Here is a 24,920-nt window from a genome sequence, read left to right on the forward strand (position 1 = left end):
TCAGTAGTTTTGGCGCTTGCTCAGTAATTGCTCATAACTTCACTTTGGGTTGCCATATTTTCATAAAGTTTTGTATTTCTGGGCACAGACTTTGGTTCATTTATTGTACTTCTCATCTGGCAACTGTCATGTTAGAATTATTGGCACTTCAGAAGTGTGTGTACCAATATGGAGGTAACTAATTTTGTTTGCCTACTTTACATCAAGTTGTGTAAAGGGACTGAAACCTATGGGCAGGGGGTGTTTTCACTTGGTTAACTCGGACAGTCCCGAACTCGTAATTGAACTAAAATAAGGAAAATCGGAATAAGATTACGGCCTAACCCCAACTTGATACACATACTGTGGGAGTACTAAATTATTAACCTTGTTATTTGAAAATGAGAAAAAATAGGAGAGAAATGAAAAGTTGCAGGCATGTAAAGGGTAAACTAAAGTTTAATAATAAAATGCGTTTAGTAATATTAACTTTATTACTTCCTTATGACTTTCCCTGCATTAATATAGTAACGTTATGTAAAATAATTTTGAGTCATAACTGGGACTCCAGTATCAGCGTGCTGTAATAAAATAAACAGTTCAGTGAACAGTTCGATGATTTGCTCAGGGTACTCCTGTAGTGTGCGTACCAGGTTAGTGCTAGGCCGTAACTTTATCCCGATTTTATTTATTTTAGTTTTATTACGAGTTTGAGGACTGTCTGTGTTAGCCAAGTGAATATACCTCTGCCCATAGGTTTCAGTCCCTTTACACAACTTGATGTAAAGTGGGCGAACAAAATTGGTTACCTCCATGTTGGTACACACACTTCTGGAGCGATAGCATTTCAAACTAAAGTCTTGCATTCCCGCCATATCGACACCTCAAAACCAAACAGTGCTAAGTCCACTTTTCCAAAAAATGACATTTTTCAATTGCTGATTTTCCTGGACTTAGCTCTACATTTTGGTCTATTTGCCTTATCTCTAGGTGCTCTAGATCTCAAGTCAGCTATGGACATAACCCTGCTTTTTTTAGGGCATTTGAGAACTAAACAGAGCTGTGTCTAATATAGTGGACTTAGCTCTGGATAACTGCATTGTAAGTTGGGCTAAGTCCGTTTTTTTAGACATAGCTCCTCTCAAAAAATATAATACAAAGCGCTAAGTCCATACCAGCCTCTATAATAAGATAATAAAGGGGCCCTAAGTCCAATAAAATTGTTTCTGGTTCAGAAAATTGAGAGCCAAAAAGGGTTGAGTCCAGAAAAACCCCTCCCCCCAAAAAATTGGGGCGGAGCACAAATTTTTTTATACCATCTAAATATGGCCTTCATTGTAACTTTGGTGGACCATAAAAACTAGACATCCTCGATGTAAGGTATTAGAGAAATGAAAAAAAGAAACAAAAAAAAAAACGTTTTTTGCGTTTTTCTCAAAACTAGAAAAATGGACTTAGCCCAATTTGGATTTCATGCGTCGATATGTTTGATCAGAATATCTTCAATCAAAATCAGACTAAAATCCTAGAATTCTCAAAATAACAAAACTCAGACATAAAAATCCTAAAATTCAACTTATTCAATATCTAGCAAAAACACCAATTAATATCTGAGGTAAAATTTTAGAATAAAAAATTATAAAGATAAACTTCTTTTGCCCAAGTGAAAGTAAGGTCACCTAGCATCAAACCTAATCTATAAATAGCATTTGTATCATTTATACACAATATAGTGACATATCGCGTAGTTCTGTATCGAAAGGAAGTAATTCTGAGTTTTATTGACGTCGTAGTATACACATAGATTGACAGGATGTCGTTGGAAATGTGTTGTGCGGTCGCAGATGTGTAGTAGAGCTTTCAGTACGAGTTATTAATCAAATATATAGTTGCGGAACATATGCTACAATGCAGTAGGAGTTATTAATTGACTCAGCGGTGTGGCACGTCGTGCTGAGCAATACAAATAGACCGCCATAGGGTGGTTTATGTAACTGCTGGTTGGATACGGCTTCCTCCACCATCAAGTCCATGCACCTGAAACAAATGGCTAACTAATCCCAAGACCGACGTGGACTGGTAACCAAATGAGAGGCTGTGGTACGCCATATGATAAAGCATTCTTATGTGGCTCTCCTTTCCCCCGGGATGATTATGTAAATCCTATCCTAATTCATTTTATATGTGGCCGCAAACTAGGTTTTTGGAAAGAGTTATCAGTGAATGAATTATGTATTTATAGTTGCGGATATTTGTGCGCCACGGCTTCGAGTAGAATATAATAACGAGTCTGAATCAGTTCCAGAGTCTAATAGCAGTTAAGTTATCAAACTTGGATTTCCTCTGTGATAAAATTACTGATAATAATTGTCTAGTTAAAAAATACTTGTGCGGTCGTAGATGTGCGATCGTTAGAAGTTTTTAGCAAATGTTTGTTATCATAGTTACGAAGAACAGGCTGAATCAGCTTTAGAACTCCATAGCAGTTTAGTTATCAAACTTCTTTTCTTTTTGTAATAAATTACTTATAAGAGGATTGACATATCATTTTCTTATATCCCATTATCGAATATTTTTTATTAATTACGCAGATGTGGAATTCTACCTAAGTTTATTTTTATCTTAATTGTTTCACACTGTTAATGAGATAATTAGATAAATTGTTAAGATTGAGTTATCAATTGCCATCAAGTATTTTTATAATTAACCTGATGCTCTAGGAATTGTTCTCATCTAGATCAGTTCGTACTGATAAAGATAAGCATTGATAAGATTATTAAATCATTACCAAATATTTTTATGATAACTCAGATGCTCTAGCAATAAATTAGAAACATTCCTTGGAAATTTGAACTATTTTCTACATCATTCCTGGATTTTACCTCACAAACATTCATTCCATTTCGTAAGCTTTTTCAAACTATGCTGTCATGAGTGCTTCATTGGATACTACACCCCCTGGGTCCAACCCCAGGACCCCTCGGAATAGCACAAGTTCAGTTCCCCATCGTGAAGGATCCGTTTCATCCTCCCGATCTAGTTTTTCGGAATATTCTGGTAAAGGTAGTCATGGAATCGAAGAAGTTAGTGATCACCCTGTTACACCGTTTTCTCTCACACAGATGGAAGGGAGATTTAAACAGCTTCAAGGTTTGTATTTGGTATTTTTGTTCAGAATAAGGTTTCGAACAGTACCAAATTATTTTTGTGTGTGTGGAGGGGGGGGGGGGGGAATTGGACAATCCAGAGATCTGTGATTTCTTCTGATGGGATGGAGATTTATGCAGATTTAAAGTTTGTGTTAATTTTTCTTTTTTTTCTACTGAATAATAGTTGAATAAGCAATATTGAGGTGCTGTGGACTTAAACAATGGGATTGTATTTTTTTTGCCAGCGTTATGTTCAAGGCACGAATGGAGACGAAGTTTTTTTATCATTTTTTTTCTGTGTGTAAAGAATGTACAATTTAAGTCGTAAAACCTGCGAATATTTGAAAAAATTATCAGTTATTCTTTAAAGGTTTTACGTAACTTTTATCGAGTATGTTTAAAAATTTTAATCTTCTATCTATCTGTATCTATAAATAGATTTGGTATTTACTTATGGGATTAAAAGGGATTTCCGTCTGAGAGATTATTTCTTAAGACGTGTTGAATGAATATACGGGAAATTCCTTGCATAAAGCTCATTTAAACTTTCTTAGACTTTCCTTGGCTTTTGCTTTGCTAAGATGTGATGACTTGGTGTTTAAAACATTAGACTTGAAACATCGAACTGTTTTGGCATTGCAGGCAGTGGCATAGCCAGGGGGTGGTTTTTCGGGTCGAAACCCCCCCCCCCCTTTTTGAAATGAGAAAAAAATAAAATCAATTTTCTGTATCATAGATAGCTATTTTCCGTTGCTTGAAATGCTTTTTAGACCCCAAGACTACTAAGAACATGCGTATTCCAGCGTTCGATTGGACCTGCTAGCTGTTTCGATCTAACTTGGCAAATAAAAATTTCAGAACCACCCCCCCCCCCCTCTTTGAAAATTTCTGGATACGCCCCTGATCGCAGGGTTTGAATCTCGGGGTTAAGTTCCATGCCCACCCCACTCAGGCCAAATTGGTTAGGCTGAATCAAGAACTGCAGGTCCTTTCAAAATATGGAAACATATTACATGTTAGTGGAAGCTTGTATAAAGCCATCTTTGTAATGAAAGACTTGTTGAAATGTTATGTGCTACAAAAAGGTATATAATTATTAGAAACCATACACCTATGGGTGTTTCCCGACCCTTGACCCCAGAAGCATTTCTCCCCATACTTTACCATTGCTCAATTCTTGATACTTATTTTCAGAGTGTTAGGGAGAGTTGGCGGCGCTTAGAAATTGGCTCACACGTTCAAAACCATCATTTTCATTAAAAATATTTAACCAAGTGCTAAGATCTTGTACCCTCTGGAACATATTTCACAAAAACCAATATGGTATCTACAGGGTGAAAGCTTGGCACAAATAACACTACTAAATAGTCGGTTGAAGGTTTCCTCACAAACCACTTCTTAGATCTTTTATCAATTCATTCCAATCAAGTCATATAAACATTATTTCACATTCCTGAATGACAATATAAACATTTTCACGAAAGAGATTTCTCTTTCTTAGAAGTCCATTACAAACAGTATTGTGCTATGTATAAATAAAAATCCCTTTGTAGTCATTTCGGTACTAGTATTACCAATTTGATCGGGGATGGCGATTTTGTTTACAAAATTGGGTACTCCTGTATTGTGTGTACCAGGTTAGGGTTAGTCTATCATTTTATTTCGATTTTCCTTATTTTAGTTCTATTACGAATTCGGGGACTGTCTGTGTTAGCAAGTGAATATACCTTTGCCCATAGGTTTCAGTCCCTTTACACAACTTGATGTAAAGTAGGCGAACAAAATTAGTTACCTCCATATTGGTACACGCACTTCTGGAGCGCCCACTTGTGTTATTGAATATTACAGTTTTCTTAAGTTTTTCCCCTTGTTAGTTGTGAACAAGAACCTTAACAAACACACCTAAACCTTTCCAATTTGAGATCTTCGATTCAAACCCAACAACAACCACACTAGGGTTATTTGAAAGGTGGGCAAACCTGAACAGGAAATATTCTACAGCAGTGGGTCTCAGACATTTCAAGCCACACCACCTTTTAAGAATTTTTTAAGTCTCGCACCCCACCTAAAAAATAACTATCTAAGAATATGCTACAAATAACAGACGGTAGGACAAAAGTATTTTATTAAAAAAAACAGGTTGAAAATCTGTGGACAGAATCGCAATCTCTTAACAATAAAAAAATGTAAATATGCTAGATATAAGACAGACAAGTTCAATTCCAACAAATATCTTTGTTTTTTATTAGCTTCAAGTCCTCTTAAAACATTGTCTACATTCTCCTTGTAAGGCGCACCTCAACATTTGAGAACCACTGTTCTACAGTTTGCAATCTTTCTCTCTTTCTCAGCAAATTTTGCGTCTTTAATAATACATCTCAGAAAACAGTTCAGCAGTATAAGCATTTTTTACGAGGCGTTCCGAACAAGCTCATGATGTGTATAGAGTTGCTTTCTTTAAATATGCATCGGGCATTACCTACTGACTTTATTATACCCGGTGTGATTTTCGCATTCAAGGTCAAAGCTGTGACCCAACTTACGGTAGTTAGTGATAATACAGACCATTGTTATTCATATTACAAAAGTTTACTAAAAAATTGCCTAGTTAAACATTCCAACCGTCTTGGTTTTCAACCAGTGCGCTTTGGTCCACTGCTGGGCCACATAAACATTTTTAGGCCACAAAGCTATCAAAAACTGCTTGAATTTTTGATAAATTAGTTTAACTTTAAATGTAGTAGCAATGAATGACGATGCTGTTTTATGCTACTGAGTGGTAATTTTCAATATACAGGGTGGCCCAAATGCAGGTGGTGGCCCAAAAGTAGGTATACAGTTATTAAACTATTTTATATGCTTTGAAGCTACTTGCAGTTCACTTCATGTTACTTGTTAATTACAACAAAAATTGCTTATTTTTTTAGATAATAAATCTAGTGTGAATTTTACATTAGTTTTCTAGCTGCTTGGAAGGTAATAAAAAATAAATAAAATAACTGTATACCTACTTGTGGAAATGTCTGTTTTTGCGGAAAAAATTGTTTGTTTTTATTGCAATCCTTGAATGAGAAAGTAAATGGGCCACATAATTTTTATGAGCAATGGAAATGGGCCATGAAAGAGGGAGGGTTGACAACCACTGTGATAACTAACCCCAAGGCAATCACTTTTCCTATGGCGAAAGTTTTAAAATCGTTTGTCATGAGAGGAAATAGGAACGTAAACGCCTATTGACATTGAGAGATCTACCTTATCATTGGCATAGTGTTGATATAGCATTTTTGTAGTGTATTCTTTCATTAGTTAAAGGTCGAAACAAGCAGCTGTTTGTACATATGAAGTTGCTTCACTTATAAGGCCAGGATTTTCGACTTATTGCACCCTTTGTGTGTGTAGGACTGAAGCTAATATCCGTAACCCATGACCCAACTTAGTATAACGCAGCGGTTCCCAAACTATGGGTCGTGAAAAGATGTAGAAAGATTTGATTATTATACTGATTATTAGGATCGGTGGCGACTCGAATACGTATCTTCAAAAAAACAAAAAAAAATTAAATTGAATTTAAATTCTAATCTGTCAAAGTTTCCTTTTTATAATTTTCTCAAAGGAACAAAAATTTGCTACACAAAGAATGACCATGTTGTTTTTTTACGCATAGCAGTTTTTTACACTGTATAGCACTTCTTACCGTGTTTCTCCGAAATTAAGACAGGATTTAAATTTATTTTCTTTTAAAGAATAACACTATGGTTTTTTTTCGAAGAGATCTTTTGTGTTCATTTATCAAAAATAAAATTACATTGTAGAAAATCACGAGATGGGTCGCCATAAGCTGTGGTAATAAATAGTGGGTTGCAACTCTAATAAGTTTGGGAACCACTGGTGTAAGGTATAAATACAGGCCATTTCTATTCATATTACGGTAATCCTGAAGTATGTGCACCAAAATGTCGCACAACCTGAACCCCAACCTGGTACACAACCTGAGTTCAGGTTGTGCGCCATCTTGGTGCGCATACTTCAGAAGGTCCCATATTACCATAAAAACCATACTGAACAAAGGACATAAACGCCTATTGACTTAGAGAGATCTGCCTTATCATTGGCATAGTGTTGATGTAGCACCCGGCACTGTTGTTAATATTTAACTACGAACTCTCAGTGACACGTTATTGCTTGAATAAACATAGACAGGATGATGTAATGACATGTGGCAGAGAGATTTATAGAGAAATTGTGCAATTGTAAAGAGGTGATGAATGATTAAATTGAAAAATTGGAACCGATTTCTTTTAATATTCAGACTTATATATCATTGGTTCTCAAACTTTTTAGGCCACACCCCCCTTTTAAAATTTGTAAAGATTTGTGCCCCGTTTTGAAAATAATTACGGTAGCTAACAATAAGTTACAAATAAGAGATAGTAAGGTAAAAGTATGTTTTGTTTAAAAAACATTTTGAAAGTACATGAATAAAACGTAAGTATCCAGAATAAAAAATTGTGAATATACAAAATAAGGCGGGCAAGATCAAATCTAACAAGTATTTTTAATTAGCCTCACACCCCCTCGAAAAATTGCCCACGCCCCTTTTGTGGGGTCCGCCCAAACATCGTACTAGACCAACTTTGCCAACTGGTATATTTTGTATGTCAAATTTCAAAATGTTGGTATATTTTGGGAATGTTCTGAATGATTTAAGGGTTCTGTTGCAGATCAGGAGCATAGCCAGGGTAGAAAGTTTTATAATACAAAGGGTACAAAATACTTCGTGTGATTTCATATTAATAACGACGGGATGTTCACTTTCCGGCAGTGACAACATACAATTTGACAGATTTGCTCTTTGTTTCCGTATTTCATTACAAAATGGATTAATATTTTGTGACAACAGTCTGCTTCTATTGTACATATTTTTTTTAGAAATCCTATCAAATTTATCTCTCTTTTTTCAGACGAACGTGAAGCCGTACAGAAGAAGACTTTCACAAAATGGGTGAATTCACATTTGCAGAGAGTTTCACTCAGAATACAAGATCTTTACATGGATCTCAGAGATGGAAAGAATTTGATGAAATTATTAGAAGTTTTGTCAGGAGAAAAACTGGTAAGAACCAGCTTGAACCAGTTTAATCTAGTCATTAAATTATGATAGTTTTGTATCGTTGTGTCTGTTTGTATGGAATTCCAGAAATTGAAAAGAGGAAGAAACTCTGGCATGCCACTGGAAGTATCCTTAAATTCAGATGATTTCTAAATTCATACTCTTTATTCAGTGATGATATTTACAATTTTATAAACAAGTTCTATTTTGTATAGAACCCACCAACAGGTTTCCCTTTTTCGATAATCCATACCAAACTTATAGCTCCATGGCAATACAAGAGCATGTAACGAAGCCGTATAGCTGCATGGCATATTTACTAATATGATATGTCATTAGGTAAGATACTCTAACATGACAGACTTTAATAAAGAATCTAATACGTAAGTTTAGAAATGCCAAATATAACGCTAGCCGACAGCTTGATAATGGGCTTGCTAAATATTATGACAATTTAAGAACAGAACTCCTAAATTTTGTTTATTGCCCTTTTTCGTAGCTTCCATCATATAACCATGAATAAGGGGAGCAATATTATCAATATTTTATATTTTCTATATTTCCAGCCCAAACCAACTAGAGGGAAAATGCGAATCCATTGTTTGGAGAACACAGCGAAAGCTTTACAATTTCTCAAAGACAAGCGAGTGCATCTTGAGAACATGGGACCTCATGATATCGTGGATGGAAACCATAGACTTATTCTCGGACTGATTTGGACAATTATTCTTAGATTCCAGGTGAGTGAATAGGACCAGTGGTGTAGTCAGGAATTTTCGAACAGGGGGATTCTAAAAATTGGTAATTACCAAATTAACCGTAACAGCCAACGGTTAAGAAAAATGTGCGTTTTCCAGAGTCTTGAAGTTCTAAAATGTGTTTGAGCTGCAGATAATTTCTATGTATGATGAATAAAAATGCTTTTTTTTTTCAATTTCTAAAAGAAAAAAGGGGTTTCTCAAACCTGTTTCTACTGGCTACTGGTGGCCAAATGAATAAATGCAATATTTATTGAGTTTGAATATGATAACGCAGAAAGATGATGTGGTGTTCGGTTTTCTATAGTTAACACAAGATATAGCAAGCCCATTGTTAGTAACAAGAGTACATTCTTATGGCACAACTCACAAATTTTTTAGGGAGCTTGATTATGCTAAATTATAGGTGTGCATCAGGCGACCAGGGGTCCACAAGCCTACCAACCAAGATATTTAGTGTGACTCTTCTTAACACTCAGTTTTTCCCCAGTTTATGTTACAATTTCTGTCAAAGCTGATGTTAACAAACTATGTAAGAACTCAAAATTCCAAGTGTTTCACTAAAATGTTAAGTAAATAAAATTCCGCATTGTGAAGATTTTTTAATTCGTTGTGTTCATGGAAAACTAAATTTTGTGTGTGGCTAAATGTCTATTAATGATTACACCTCACAGACAGAAAAAATATTGCCAACCCTGTCATAAACTATTCTTAGAATATCAACCGAATTTTAGCATTTTATTAGTTGTTTGATCCATCTACCATTTTTATCTCCCTTCAATATATATACAAATCTCATCTTTCAGATTCAAGACATCAGTGTCGAGACCGAGGACAACAGGGAAACAAGATCAGCTAAAGATGCCTTGTTGCTTTGGTGCCAGATGAAGACTGCTGGATACCCGAACGTTAACGTGCATAATTTCACCACTAGCTGGAGAGATGGGCTCGCATTCAACGCTATCATTCATAAACACAGGTACTGTGGCTCATTGATTCAAATTTTTCATTCAATATTTTAAATTTTTCATTTTCAGATCAACTTGGATAACTTCATTCATAAATTTATCTCAGACTTGTATTACCATTTGACAGTTAGACTGTACTCAAAATTTGACACATCCCTCACCACTCGAGGGCTTAAGTACTCCTAAATGATACTTAAAACAGCAATTTAATTTATAGTTTCATGATAAGCGACTTTGCTACCAGTTCAAGCCAGATATATAACACAATGATTTAGATGTTGGCCACAAACTGTTTAACTGACTAATATCACATAATGCAACCTTATACCGGCATTACATGATCATAATAGATATATTTTAGCTTGAACATGCCGCTATCATCAGAAGCAAGAACAAGCATGGTACCTCCAGAAGTATGTGCACCAAGATGGCGCACATCCTGAACATAGTATGTGTACCAGTTTAGGGATTGTGTGCCATCTTGGTGCACATACTTCGGGAGTGCCCAAGCATGTCCCAAAATCAATGAGGCATAAAACAATGACAATGAAAGAAGTATACAGGCAGTGTTGCCAGAAATTGACAAAGCGGAATAGTTCAAATAATGAAATATCAATAGTAACAAACTAATAGAGTAAACATAGCTTCAATTTGCATTACCAATATAGCTCAGATCAATGCTCTTACTTGTTACCCTCATGTCAATTTCTGACCCAAATGTCCATTTTTAACCAACTTTTTTGTTTGAATTCAGACCTGACCTTATTGAATATGAAAAACTGAAGAAAACAAATGCGATGGGAAACCTACACAATGCATTCAATGTTGCTGAACAAAAACTTGGACTCACTAAACTGCTAGATCCTGAAGGTTCGTGTTGCTTTTTCTATTTTTGAGAATTTGTTCAAAACAGGGTATTAGGTACACTTAGATGAAAAGGAGATAATGATTAATTTCCGAAGATTTTATTGAGGTACATATTGCAGTAAGAATAAGCAAACAAACAATAATCATGAAATATAAGGGGTCTGGCAAGACTTCAAGGTCATCGAGGTCGAACGACCCCTAATGAAAGTTTCTATCAGGACAAGATAATCTGGCATCATAATTGCAGTAGAATAAGAATATAGGGTGACTCGTCTTTGAGCAAAGTTACAGACGACTACAAGAATTCTTTCAGAGCATCGCCGAGTACACCCACTCAGAAGTAGACTAGAATATTTTTAAAGATAATTTGCTCTCCTCAAGGTCATCAGCACTCACTTACAGTAGAAGAGCCACATGATACTCATCTCTGAGCAAAGTTAAGGGCACTCACTCGGAAGTAAAGGAGACTCATTTCTGATTTAAGTTAAGGCCGAGCACTGCCAAGAGATAAGCACATTCACTTGGAAGTGAAGGAGACTCATCTCTGAGCAAAGTTACAGGGACTCACTCAAAAGTAAAGGACTCATCTCTGAGCAAAATTAAGGGTACTTACTCAGAAGTAAAGATGACTCATCTATGAGAAATTTTTCTCATATCAAGGACAGACTGGTTGGTCATGATCAGCCACCGTAACTGATGACATCACGGGTCATGCTCAGCCATCTGGAAAAAGGCTAGTTGCCAGAAATTCATTACAGTTAACATCTCTAATACTACATATAGTCATAGTCAGTTTATTTTATTTACCTAGTAAAAAATAGCGTACAAACAAAATTGAGAGAAAAAAACGAGAGAAAGTGAACACACAATTTTACCCATTTTGGTGGCATCGCACCACTCATGCCCAGCCATCTGGAAAGACAATACACTTGTTAAAAATACATTTACAATGTTATTGAGGTCAATTGAGTTGAACGTTCCCCCAAGAGAGAGACTTGATGTTTTTGTCCTAAACAACCCTGTCACCTGTGAAACATCAACTGGTTATACAAGGCTATTTTCAGCTCATTTTATGAATTATTTATCACTCAAGTCTGTTGTGTATTCTGGGTTGTTGTAACCTCAAATCAAGAGAGGTATTTTCTATGTGTTTAACCTTCGCCATGCCAGCATAGTTGATCCCAACTATCTAAACCAGGGTGGACCATATTATAACCAACTTCAGACATCTAGCTGGTCACACAAATAATTTAGCTTTTCCATGTTCACAATGAATTAATATATTCCCACAACGGAAGATTTGATTTATTTAAAATTTTCACAAATTTCGGGTTCTTACATAGTTTTCTAACATCAGCTTTGACAGAAATTGTAGCATAAACTGTCTAATTATGATTTTACGCTTGATGGGGAAAAATCATTGACAAGGTCCCCACTAAATGGCTTGGCGGGCCGGGTTGTGTCACCGCTGGGCCTGATCTAAAAAAATAGGTCAAAAAACAACAAGCGAGCTCATGCATTATTTTCTTTTAACAGATGTTGCTGTTGATCATCCAGATGAGAAATCTATCATTACCTATGTTGTTACATATTATCATTATTTCTCAAAGATGAAGGCTATCGCTGTGGAGGGAAAAAGAATTGGAAAGGTAAATTAAAATTTTTTCGAACTTTGCTTGTCTGAGAGGGTTTGATATTGGCCAGATGAAACGTTACGGAATAAAATTGTGGAAAGTGGGATACGAGGCAGAACCGCTCAATATAGCTGCTTTGATTCTTGCTACAATAACCTTTCAGTCTGTGCTTTGGATTCTCTAACACAGTGATTCTCAACTGAGGGCCCATGGCCCACTAATAGGGCCACAGATCGAACTAATTTCACTTCTCCCTTTAAAAGAAAATTTCCAGTTCTTTCTAGTTTAATTGTTTAATAAGGGGATTTCACAGTGTGTTTTCACTTTGTTCAATTATTTGAACCTAATGGGATTTGGATTCGTACAATCATAATAACACTATAAATACCACCGGAATGATAAACAGGGGGCCATGAGTGCTAAAAGCCTTCTGAGGGGGGGGGGGGGGGCAAGCCATAAAATGTTGGGTTGGGAACCACTGCGCTAACACAAAGGCCTAAGGATAGAGTCAGTGGTTATGGGCTTGCTACTCTAATCAACTATATGCTCTTTTGACTGTGTTTTCACCACATTAACTAATTTTATGAACAGCACTTGAGCATGCAACCACCTGTGGATAGCAGATTGAAATTTTGTCTTTTATCAATGTGTGTCATTTGTGATGCAGCCTTGTATCCTTATGGTCAGAACATTGAACTATTCAGGTTAAAGGCCGTAATAAATAGAATGGGGGAACGCTGAACTGATAGCATTCTGGACCTTTTACAAATAATAACTCCTGCCTTATCAGTAGGTCTTTGGACAGAACACCATAAAGTAAAATTCTCTTTTATTTTAGTATATTTCTCAATTTCAATCTTCATTCTCAGGTTCTTGAAAGTGTTATAGAAAGCAATGAAATGGTTGACAAGTATGATTCCATAACCTCTGACCTCTTGGAATGGATTGAACAAACCATCATGATTCTGAGTGACAGAAACTTTGCAAATTCATTGGCAGGTGAGAACAGGGCTGTGAATCCAGGAAAATTAATATTCATCTCCAAAATGGGTTCAAAAAACAGTTCAACAAAAATTATTCCAGCAGAAAAAATTCCAGACTCCTCATTGACAGAAATTTTTTCTTTAGCTTCTCCTTCCAGATTTAAATCCCTTTTTTAACGAGAAAATCATGTTAATTCTTTGTAAACTTATTGCTTTTTTGTTTCTGTCGGAAATTTTTCCTACAATCATTACAAATTTGGAATGAAAATTTCACTACCACCTTCAGAAAATCATCTACAACAGTGGTTCTCAGACTTTTTTAACCGCTCCCCCTTTTTAGAATTTGTCAAGTCTCGCACCCGCCTCAGAAATAACCAACTAACAATAAGCTACAAATAACAGATAGTAAGGCGAAAATATTTTTTATTCCAAAAACACGTTGAAAATAGTACGTGGATGCAAAGTAAATATCCAAAATAATGAAATAATTTTCTATTTTAATACGAGAAATATTTCAAAAATATTTTTTGGTTTGGATGTCAAATTTGTTGTTTAATATTTGTTGGTAATCCTCTTGTTGAGAAGATTCACAATCCTATCTTGATTCCTAATGAAATTATTCAAAATAGTGGGCCTGCCTCACAAGAGGGTCGTGGACAATTTTTGAGAAGTTGATAAAAAATAAAAATATTTGTCAGATTTGATCTTGCCCGCTTATTTTGGATATTCAAATTTTTTCATTATGTTCACATATTTTCAATGTGTTTTTTGAATGAAAAATATTTTCGCCTTGGTATCTGTTATTTGTAGTATATGGTTAGCTAGTTATTTTTGAGGTGCAAGACTTGACAAATTCTAAAAATGTGGCTTAAAAAGTTGAGAATACTATCTCTCTAAAATAATATCATTATAAATACCCAATGTACTTTTTCTTTCGAGAGATGAAGCATCAAAATTGATGTATTATCCCTAAAATTCATTCCAGGCGTTCAACAGCAACTCAAAGCTTTCAATAGCTATCGAACTAAAGAAAAGCCCGGTAAATTCGAAGAAAAAGGAAATTTGGAAGTTTTATTGTTCACGCTTCAGAGCAAAATGAGAGCAAACAACCAGAAGCCTTACACACCCAAGGAAGGAAAACTAGTTTCTGATATTAATAAGGTTTGTGTTAATTAATTTGATTAATTAAATTTTGTTAATTGAGAATTATTTTAATTAGCATATTTCTCCTCACATATAGTACGCACCAATATTGTTTAGAACTCTTGCTGCCTTTATTAACGCTAAATTTTAGTTGGGCTGAATATGCTTCTACCGAAACAAGCATGATACGACTCTAACAGACTTTGTCAAATAAATTAAAAATGTATGACTAATATATGAGAAAATTATTAGCCTGTTAAGCATTAATTGATGGATTATTAATTTTTTGATATTTTCCATGTCAATGCATAATGCGCACATATTTTTAAGTTGAAATGCGTTTTATACACGAGAAAAATGGTAATCAAAATTCTAATTTACCATAATTTTGGACAAAAAGGTGAATGTTGACATTGCCAAAAAAATTTTCATCAGAAATATAATAAAATATGTCTCTTAAGTTGGTATCGAATTATAGTTTTAAACAATAAGAAATCTGGTACTACTGAAGTATGCGCAGCAAGATGCCACACAACCTGAACCCTAACCTGGTACACAATCTGAGTTCAGGTTGTGCGCCATCTTGGTGCGCATACTTCAGGAGGTCCAGAAATTTTATCTTATATCTTAAATCCGTCTCACTTTATTTTCTGATCCTTCATTTTTTTCAGGCCTGGGAAAATCTTGAGAAGGCAGAACATAACCGAGAACTTGCCTTGAGAAACGAACTTATTCGTCAAGAACGTTTGGAGCAACTCGCAAGCAGATTTGATAGAAAAGCAGCAATGAGAGAGACCTGGCTCAGTGACAATCAGAAACTTGTGTCACAGGTAACGTCATAAATAACCAATTAGTTAATATTATCGCAAGTTAGAGTTCTCGAGTTCGGATACTGGTTCGGTACTCCCGTAGTATGCAAACCAAGATGCCGGACAACGGTACACAGTGTATGTGTCAGCTTAGGGTTAGACCATGATGTTAGCGTCGAATACTCCATGAAATAGCTCTGGATAGAAAATTCCCGGTACTCCTGAAGTATGCGAACTCAGGTTGTGCGACATCTTGATGCGCATACTTCAGGAGGTCCAAATTCCCGGTTTTCATTCGTCATTGCATTTTTCGCTACGTTCCTCCCTATGCCTAATTCGTAAACGACCTATCTTCATATGCTTTCAATATTTAGCGGATCATTAGATACTTGCAACTTGCACACTGCCTTTAGTACAGTTTAAATAATTCATGAAGTGCAAATGAATAGGTATAACAAAATTATTAGAAACAGGGTGCAGGCTTTATTGTTAATTACAAAATCAATTTTTTACATCTTTTTTGCTATTTCTTATTTCAACATCCAGGAAGAGACTGTAAGTATGTAATGATGTAAAATAGACAAACGTAGATGTTCTTGAGTTTGACCTTCTGGAATTTGCTTTTTGACACTGTTTTTTTTAAATGTATATAGCCGTGTTTCTTATCCGTTGCTTGGTTAGTTATTTGTATTTATTTACTTTGATAGCTTGATGCTTACTCAATATTTGCGTTTTCAGAATAAAATTACTGAATTATATTTTCTGTGAGAAGTGTGATACTGAAGTTCCTGCGTTTGATCAATGAATTTAATAAATCGAATATAACCAATCATCAATATTTTCAAATACAGTAATTCCTCTGTAGACGAACATAAATCGTTCAGGATTGGTGTTTTACCAATTTGTTTGAATACAGAAACTTTTTTTTCCTTAAAAACAATGCATTACGCATTCCAAAATACCCAAAATATTATCAAAACGTGTACTTAAACAACAATATTTATTTAAATGTGTAAATATTAATGATTAAACACAAACATTTTTTATCTGTTTGAGTGCCGCAGCATTTTTGACTAGAATTTTTTTGTTGGCAACCGAATAGTTCAAGTATGAAGTCGTTTGACTTACGAGGTATCTCTGTACCCGTTTTTTATTTTATTATTGATCTTTCTGCTTTTTCCCGGCATTCATTCCAAGCTTTTTCTGCGGTCTTCACCCTAAGTAGTGACTTTAAATTCTTTATTTTTTTCTATATTTGCTGCTTAGGAGATGAAGAGAGATATGGTAATTTATGCAGATGTTGTCTGATCATAGATATGGATTGTTGAAACCATATCTAATGTAGACTGGGTGTTATGTGTTGTTTCTTCGGTTCTCCTGTAGTGTGTATACCAGGTTAGGGTTAGGCCCAGTAGTGGGATTCAGCCGGTTCGCACTGGTTTTATATAACCGTCTCACAGAATTTTATGAGATCAGCGAACCGGTTAGCATTACATTACTTTTTGTAACAGAACCGCCTGAAAATATGACATTTGTATGACGGAACCGGCTGACAAGAAAATTTGAATCCCACCACTGGTTAGGCCGTATTTTTATTCCGATTTTTCTATTACGAGTTCGGGGACTGTCTGTGTTAGCCAAGTCAATATACCCCCTGCTTATAGGTTTCAGTTCCTTTACACAACTTGATGTAAAGTAGGCGAACAAAATTAGTTACCTCCATATTGGTACACACACTTCTGGAGCGCCCATTCTCTATATTCCTATTTCCTAAGTTCTTCCTACTTTTGAATTCTATATTACTCAAACCATGTCAGACTTGCAAAAACAATCAGCAATTTTAATAAAAATCAGCATGTTAAAAAGATGCACGTTATTGGTGACTTTTTTAGTCTCTCCAAAATTTTCAAGAGGGGGGGAGGGGGGCAGATACTCTTTGGACTGCACTACTAGGTATAGGAATTTCATGCTATTTTTTCTCTTCCTCTTTTAGACCTAGTTATTCTTATCTTCTCAGTCCTCAGTATTGGTGTTCCATGTCTTTCCTAGTTATATTCTTTATCTGAATACTTTAAATTTGGGATAGATCGGGATTTACAGAAAAGAAAGCTTATATGACAGTACAATCATATGGCAGAACATATCCGTTCTCCTATATTTTTTTAAAACGTACTGGATATTCGAATGCTAATTGTAGGACCAAATATCCATTCTTATATTGATATATTGGCTTATGACATTCTTCATGGTGTTTCTTTTTTTCTCAATTTCTGTGTCGACTTCGGCTTCTCTAAGTATGGTGCGTTAGTTACTGTAGTCTCTTGTGCCAAAGTCTCATCTCTCATCTTACTGTTCACCTTCTATGGGAACTTACAACCGACCCCATTTTAAACCAAAACCAAGGAAATTATTGAAAGAGAAAAAGTTTTCGTAGTACTTTCACGCAAGAATGTTGAATTGGATATTGATTTTTATGAATTAAATTATTTAGATGATGCTGAGGAATGCTAGCACTTGAAACTCAGTCTTCTTGTTGTTGTAAAATAGGTGATTTAGTTTCTTGTTGAGTCTCTGACTTTCCTTCTAATTTTTCTTTTTGTGTTTGTGATATGTTGTTCATAATAACCGATACTTCTTTCAAATCCAATAGTTTTTCGTAGTCTGTACCATGTAGTACTTTCTTATTATTGAGTTTGCGTTTTGTTTGATTGAAAGTAAACTGTAAGCTGTTTGAATTTGATTGAAACCTATTTTGTAAAAATAATAAAACTGTCTTGAACATGTTCCCTCTCTGTCTTGAAGAAATATTTTTTTGTATGTAAACATTGCATTTCGCACATTATTTTATTTATAACCTAACACTTTACAATAATATCTCTTTAAAAATATAGGCAGTCGTTGCTATGAATACAGATTTACTGTGATTTGGATGACAAAATAAAAAAAGGGCCACAAATTACGTTGCGCATTCGTTCACGAAATTTGCTCACGATAGTGACTTCAGCAATTGGCGACAGTTTTTTGCCGTACAGTACAAGTTTTAAAACATCTGCCCTATTTTAGAAAAACAAAAACTTGAATTTAGATTTGTTATCATTATCATTGAGAGCCACTTTTTATTACCTTTTAAGTTTCATTTTCCTGATTACCGATTATTGCCTTTTTGAATATTGAATATATTCTGAATCAGACTTAAAGAGAATGAAACATACATAAGTCAAAATTTGCATATCCATAATGATTAAATTTGAAAATGTGGAAAAGTATATTGTTTTCTCCATTGGTTTGCTGCATTATTTTTGAATTTGAGTGAATTGCTCCAACAGTCAAATTCTCTTCAATTATTACAACTCATGAACTGAAAATACCATGATATTTCTAAAATCAAGAATTTACAATATTGAATATAATTAATTCAGAATGTATTCGAATATTTGCTTCACTTAGGCATATATGCTTACAACTGGTACAGAAATTTGCTCACTTGCTGCTATTTTGAAAATTTTGGATAATTTTCTTGTAACTTATATGTAATATTATAAATTTCCAATTTTCAGGACAATTTTGGGTTCGATTTACCGGCAGTGGAAGCAGCCACTAAGAAGCACGAGGCGATCGAAACAGACGTCAAAGCTTACGAAGAAAGAGTACAAGCTGTTATTGATGTCGCAAATGAATTGGAATCTGAGAAATATCATGATATCAAAAGAATCAATGCAAGGTTTGTCCTGTGTGGATATTTTATTATTATAGAAATAATTTTGATGTAATAATGTATCTAAATCAGGGTTGCAAACATTGACTCGTATTGCTTTTCTTGTTCTCATTATGTTTCCATAACTTGCTTCTTCCTTTTTCCCAATTTTATTTGTCTCTTATTTCTGACATTCAATTCGCACTCTTCAAGGTCACTGTCTAGCGTCATCGTATGTTCAAATTTGCAACAATTCAGATATGTTATTTGTTATTGATGATTTTTTTGTTGGGATAATCACTGTATATTACCAGATTATACACCATGATACTGATAGCTCATCGTATATAAATTAAAATGCCTCCAAAATGAAAATATTGTTTGGTTGTATATGTTGTTTGTATTAAGTTTCTATGCTTCATGCCAAATTTGGCACAGTAAGTATTTGTTAATTAACTCTTATTTTTGCAGAAAAGAGAACATTCTTCAACTTTGGGAATATTTGCTTGAGCTCTTGCAAGGACGCCGAGCTCGTCTCGAGTTGAATGTCGAACTTCAACAAATGTTTCAAGAAATGTTGTCTCTTGTTGATTGGATGGAAGAAATGAAGGTTTGTTCGAATTTATTTGTTTTTGTATTTGTTTGGACGTCTTTGTCTGTTTGTTTAGATTGTTTGGGTGTACTAAATGTTGTAGGTATGCTTGTCTGGCTGTTTTCTGTCAGTCTGTCTGGCATGTTGTTGGGATGTCTTTTTATGTTTGTCTGATTGTTTATTTGAATGTCTCTACACATGGCTGCTTGTTTTAATGTATTCGTCTGCTCGTCTCGTTGTTTTGTGTCTGGCTGTCTAGCTTTGCCACAGTTACTTGTATTAGGTGTTTGTCTGACTGCTTGTTTGAACGTGTCTGGATGTTTTGTGTCTGGTTGTCTATTTTTGTCTAAGCGTTTTGTGTTTATCTAGTCTGAAATATATTTGACTTGCTCTGTGGGGTGTGCCAGTTTTGTCTGGTCTTAGATGGATTTGCCGTTGAAACCAGCGATATGTTTCAACCGATCTCTCTGCCTTTGTGCTAGTGAATCCTTATGCATATAATGCAGAAACACTAGCAAATAATTCTTCCAAAAACTATAGTGCTATGTGCATTTTCAAAACACTTATTAATAAAATATTTCAGAACCAGCTGGAATCAGAAGACTACGGCCAACATCTGTTGGGAGTTGAAGACTTGTACCAGAAACATACATTACTCGAGCAAGACATTGCTGTGCACGGGGAAAGAGTTAAAACATTGGAGGCGCAGAGCATGAAGTTTATAGAACCAAGAGAGGATGGTATGTTAACTTTTTTATTGTATATCCTCGCATTTAAGCCGCATTTAAAACAAAAGTTGCCTAACTCAGGTTAGGCTTTGCGTGCATAACTCTGATCGCACTAAAAATTCAGCTTATTACGCACATTCATCAAATTGCACTCATAATTTGGCTTATACAAGCATATCTCTGATCTCACTAAAAATTTGGCCTACACATAAAAATCTGATTGCACTAAAAATTCGACTTATACAACTATAACTCTGATCACACTAAAAATCTGGCTCATACACATATAATTCTGATCACACTCAAACAGAATGATAATATGCTAATCTAATTTCAACAGCTACAACTCGAACCATGCTAAGTTCTCACGATAAAAGCGTAAAATAAGATGGCATGAGACCCCTATGGAGAAACTTTGATCTAAACACTATTCTTTTTTATGAATTATCGCAGAGGAAAACTCAAATTCAATAATTTTTCAGGTTACCAAGCTTGTGAACCAACTGTTGTCGAAGACCGCCGAAACCATGTTACAGCAACGTATGACGAACTTCTAAAACTCGCAGCGAGACGACACGCCAAACTTGATGAATCTCGAAGACTGCATCAATTCTTTGCGGAAATGTCAGAAGAGACTGCTTGGTGCCGAGAGAAAGAAAGCGTCCTGACTTCTGATGATATCGGACGTGATTTGACAAGTGTTCAATCGCTTCTCAATAAACATAAGGTATGGATAAAGAATTTATTTTTCTTTGGGGAGGGGGGGCTTTCCACACTTTCACTCTTAACAGTGCTCTGAAAAAGCAATCTCTCTCCTACTAAACTAAGCCTAACCCAAGGCAGGGCTGGTAAAGGCAAAATCGTTTCGGTGATGACTGAAACTTACCTAACGTAAACCTAACGACCCAAGTAAGCCAAAGCTTTGATGGCATTCTACGCGACCGAATTTTAGACAGCAATGGATACCGCCCAACGAAAAGATATAATTTCTTTTTTATTGAAATCAATCATTAAAGATTGATCAGACTCTTCATATCGTTGTGGACCCTTTGTCTCTTGGGGGTTCACAGACACCAGTTTGAGAGACCCTGATCTACACAATATTTTAAAATTCTTGTGGCCTATTGTAACTTTATCAATTTTTAATTTCACAGGCTTTAGAAGATGAGATGGCAGGCCGTAAAATGATCAAGGACCAATCTATCAAGGCAGGAGAACTTTTGCTCGAACAAGAACATTTTGCCTCGGATGAAATTCGGTCTCGCATCAGCGAAGTTGAGCAACAATGGGAAAACTTGGATGATCTTGCGAAAGAACGTCGCAAGAAGTTGGAACAAGCAAATGATTTATACCAGGTAAGAATCTTATTCACTATGTGCTGTCTTTGGTACACATACCACAGAAAGTATGTTGGGTGGCACTTGGGCACTCCAGAAGTGAGTACTCCTGTAGTATGCGAACATAAATGGCAGACACTGGAACGTAGTATGTGTACCAGGTTAGGGTTGGGCCATAATTTCAGGTACAAATACTACTGTAGTCACTTGGCTAGTCTCCGAACTCGAAATAGAACTAAAATAAAGAAAATTTGTATAAAATTATGGCCTAACCCTAACCTGGTACACATACTACGTTCCGGTGTCTGACCTCTTGTTTAACATATCATAGGATTACCTAGAAGTATGTGAACCAATATGGAGGTAGCTAATTTTGTCCGCCTACTTTTACAAGTTCAAGTAGTGTAAAGGGACTGAAACCTATGGACATGGCATATTCATTTGGTTAACACAGACAGTTCCTGAACTCGTAATAAAACTAAAACAAGGAGAATCCGAAATAAAATTATGGCCTAACTCTAACTTGGTACACACACTATACAGGAGTCCCGATGCTTGACTGTTCTACAAATCTTTAGCCAATGGTGCAGTCGCCATAAAAATTCACTCGTAGGCCATGTTTGACACCTGTGCGATTGGGAATGAGTTAGTTTGGTGATACTTGGCTTCAATAAATCTTGGCATGCCATGAAGTTCCACTCATATGTCATGTTTTAACACACATGTCACTAGATCATTACTAGAGCAATACTAATTGTCAGCACCGGGCTGTATTCATGCCAGGAATAGGCGCTTTTTTGCCACGTTTGACATGGGTGGTTGTCCTTACTACTTACTGTCAGTAGCAAGCTACTTGGGGTGCCAGGAATATGTATCAATGTGCCACATATTATATGCCGTGCCATAGTTGACACACATGTCATGGATTACTACCACTTACTATCATTAACGCCCCACTTTCCTTTTTAAGTTCCTAGCAGATGCCTATTTTTCGTGGCATGACAATTCACTCGGTGCCATAGCAATTCACTTGTGCCACGTTTAACACCCTTGCCATGAGTTAGTTGGGTGATACTTGACTGTTTATCAAATCATTCTCTTTCTCAGTTCCTAGCAGATGCTGATGATGTCGACATCTGGCTGGTTGACACTTTGCGTCTAGTTTCAACAGATGATTGCGGACGTGACGAAGCCTCAGTTCAGACATTGTTGAAAAAACATAACCAAGTGCAGACTGAGTTAAAGGATTTTGCGTCACAGATACAGGCAATGCATGAACAGGTATTAGGTTTTTGTTTTGCTATTTTGGAATTTATTGAGTAATGCTTTGTTTTATATTTGAAAAAACTTGATATCATAAGACATAACTATGACAGCAGTTACCAGAGTTTTCGCCGTGCAACGCCAAATTATTAGAGAATAAATTCATGGCAATTCACACACTTACAAGAAAGAAGTATTGCTGCATTTAAATAAAATTCAATTTTGTAATCGTTAATTCCGTTAATTTTCGAGGCGCACTCAGCAAAAAAACCTTTGTTAACCGCTGACGTATGACATAGTTTTTTATTTGGGCATTGTACACCTTTTTTAGGTTTTCTCAAAGGAGGTCTGTTATCTTTCAGCTAAAAATTGAGAAAAAGCATTGATAGAACAGTTTTAAGTTTGCTCAAACGTAAATATCCAAAATAAGAAATGTAAATATGTAAAATAAGACAGGCAAGATCAAATCTAAAAAATATTTTTATTTTTAATTTGCTTCACAGCCCATAAATTTTTTTCGCAATCAACCCCCCACTGCTAGAGTACCATTGCGATAGACTCCTAACACAACAAAATTTATATTTTCATCTCCTGTAGGCTGAAAAGCTTCCTGAGCACGATCGAGAATCGATCGAAGTCCAAGAACGTCTGAGAAGTATCGACAACAGATACAAAGAACTACAGGATCTTTCTAAACAAAGAAAAGAAAAACTCATTGATGCCAGGTTTGTTAAAGTATTCTTTGCATTATTGAATCCTTCCATAAATTTGTCTGTGAATGTTTGCCGACCTGGCATCGAAGTCTTTATAAAATTTTCCACATCCCGCATTCGACCGTTACTCTTTTCATTTACTAGACCTCTTGGATGTTTCAAATTTCCATTTTGGCTTCACACTTGTAAAGTCCAGTTTAATCTGGCTCAAATTGCCTTTGAAGTAAGTGTAATCGGCCAAGTTACTGCAGGGATCCCACCATTTGAGAATTACTCTTTTTCATATACTAGTTCTCTTTTAACTTCCTAAAATTCAAGATCTCCATTTTTCTTTATGCTTGTAAAGTCTAGTTCTGACCAGTTAAAACTGGCTCAAACTGTCTTCAAAATAAGTCAAATCGACCGAGTTAGTGGCGTACTCCAAGGGTCTCACATTTGACCAATACTCTTTTTTTCATTTACCATTATATCTCTTTTTCAACTTCTGTAAACTCGAAATTTCTATTTTAGTTTTACACTTGTAAAGTCCAGTTCTGACCAGATCAAACTAGCTCAAACTGTCTTTAAAATAAGTCAAATCAGCCAAGTTAGTTGGGTACCTCAAGGGTCCCACATTTTACCAATACTCTTTTTTAATATACCAGATCCCTTTACAAGTTCTTCAGTGAGGCAGATACTTGTCTTGTATGGATTGATGAGAAAGAACAAGTCCTGAGATCTCTTAGTATTCCTGATAATATAGAAGATATGGAATTGATTCAACATAGATTTGATGGTAATAATCTTGTTTTATGGCATGCGAGTCATGATCTAAAGCAGGGTGAGATTGGCAGGTCCGCGGGCCACAAAATTACTTTTGCATTGTTCGCAGGCCACAATAGTGTCAAGAACTTTGCTCGTTTAACTTTGCTAATTGCCTCAGCAAGCCATAACACTAGTCAATCCAGCGACATTAGTGATGCAACAATATGTCAAAAGATTTTTTGGTTAATTTTATGACGAAACAACACGAAATGCGATTTTTTGATTCCTCTTCGAATGTGACGCGGGCCACAGATAATGAAGTGAAGGCCACATGTGGCCCGCGGGCCTGGGTTTGGACCACACTGACCTGAAGCAATGGTTCTCTAACCACGACCCTCAGCCCATCCGGCTTGCCTATTAATTTATTACGGCCCGCCGAACTTGATTAA

General features: G+C 35.7%; 1 protein-coding gene across 7 annotated transcripts in view; it reads left to right on the forward strand.

The window, feature by feature from the left end:
• Positions 1-24,920, forward strand: part of LOC120332889 (spectrin beta chain, non-erythrocytic 1-like) — an 88,528-nt gene that overhangs the window by 31,479 nt on the left and 32,129 nt on the right. For 3 of the 7 annotated variants that reach the window (XM_078119199.1, XM_039400219.2, XM_078119200.1), the window contains exons 8-24: positions 8,090-8,241; positions 8,805-8,978; positions 9,803-9,975; positions 10,719-10,834; positions 12,368-12,480; positions 13,335-13,464; positions 14,434-14,609; positions 15,263-15,421; positions 16,667-16,684; positions 18,958-19,121; positions 19,566-19,704; positions 20,270-20,426; positions 20,897-21,141; positions 21,569-21,769; positions 22,859-23,032; positions 23,612-23,739; positions 24,372-24,502. In XM_078119199.1, the coding sequence (XP_077975325.1) occupies positions 8,090-8,241; positions 8,805-8,978; positions 9,803-9,975; positions 10,719-10,834; positions 12,368-12,480; positions 13,335-13,464; positions 14,434-14,609; positions 15,263-15,421; positions 16,667-16,684; positions 18,958-19,121; positions 19,566-19,704; positions 20,270-20,426; positions 20,897-21,141; positions 21,569-21,769; positions 22,859-23,032; positions 23,612-23,739; positions 24,372-24,502 (2,550 nt within the window). Of the gene's footprint in view, positions 1-2,794; positions 3,130-8,089; positions 8,242-8,804; positions 8,979-9,802; positions 9,976-10,718; positions 10,835-12,367; positions 12,481-13,334; positions 13,465-14,433; positions 14,610-15,262; positions 15,422-16,666; positions 16,685-18,957; positions 19,122-19,565; positions 19,705-20,269; positions 20,427-20,896; positions 21,142-21,568; positions 21,770-22,858; positions 23,033-23,611; positions 23,740-24,371; positions 24,503-24,920 lie in introns of those variants that run through there. The other 4 variants (XM_039400221.2, XM_039400225.2, XM_078119201.1 and 1 more) reach the window with 3 other exon arrangements.

This window comes from Styela clava, chromosome 13 (genome assembly GCF_964204865.1).
Source record: "Styela clava chromosome 13, kaStyClav1.hap1.2, whole genome shotgun sequence".
Taxonomy (NCBI): Eukaryota; Metazoa; Chordata; class Ascidiacea; order Stolidobranchia; family Styelidae; genus Styela; species Styela clava.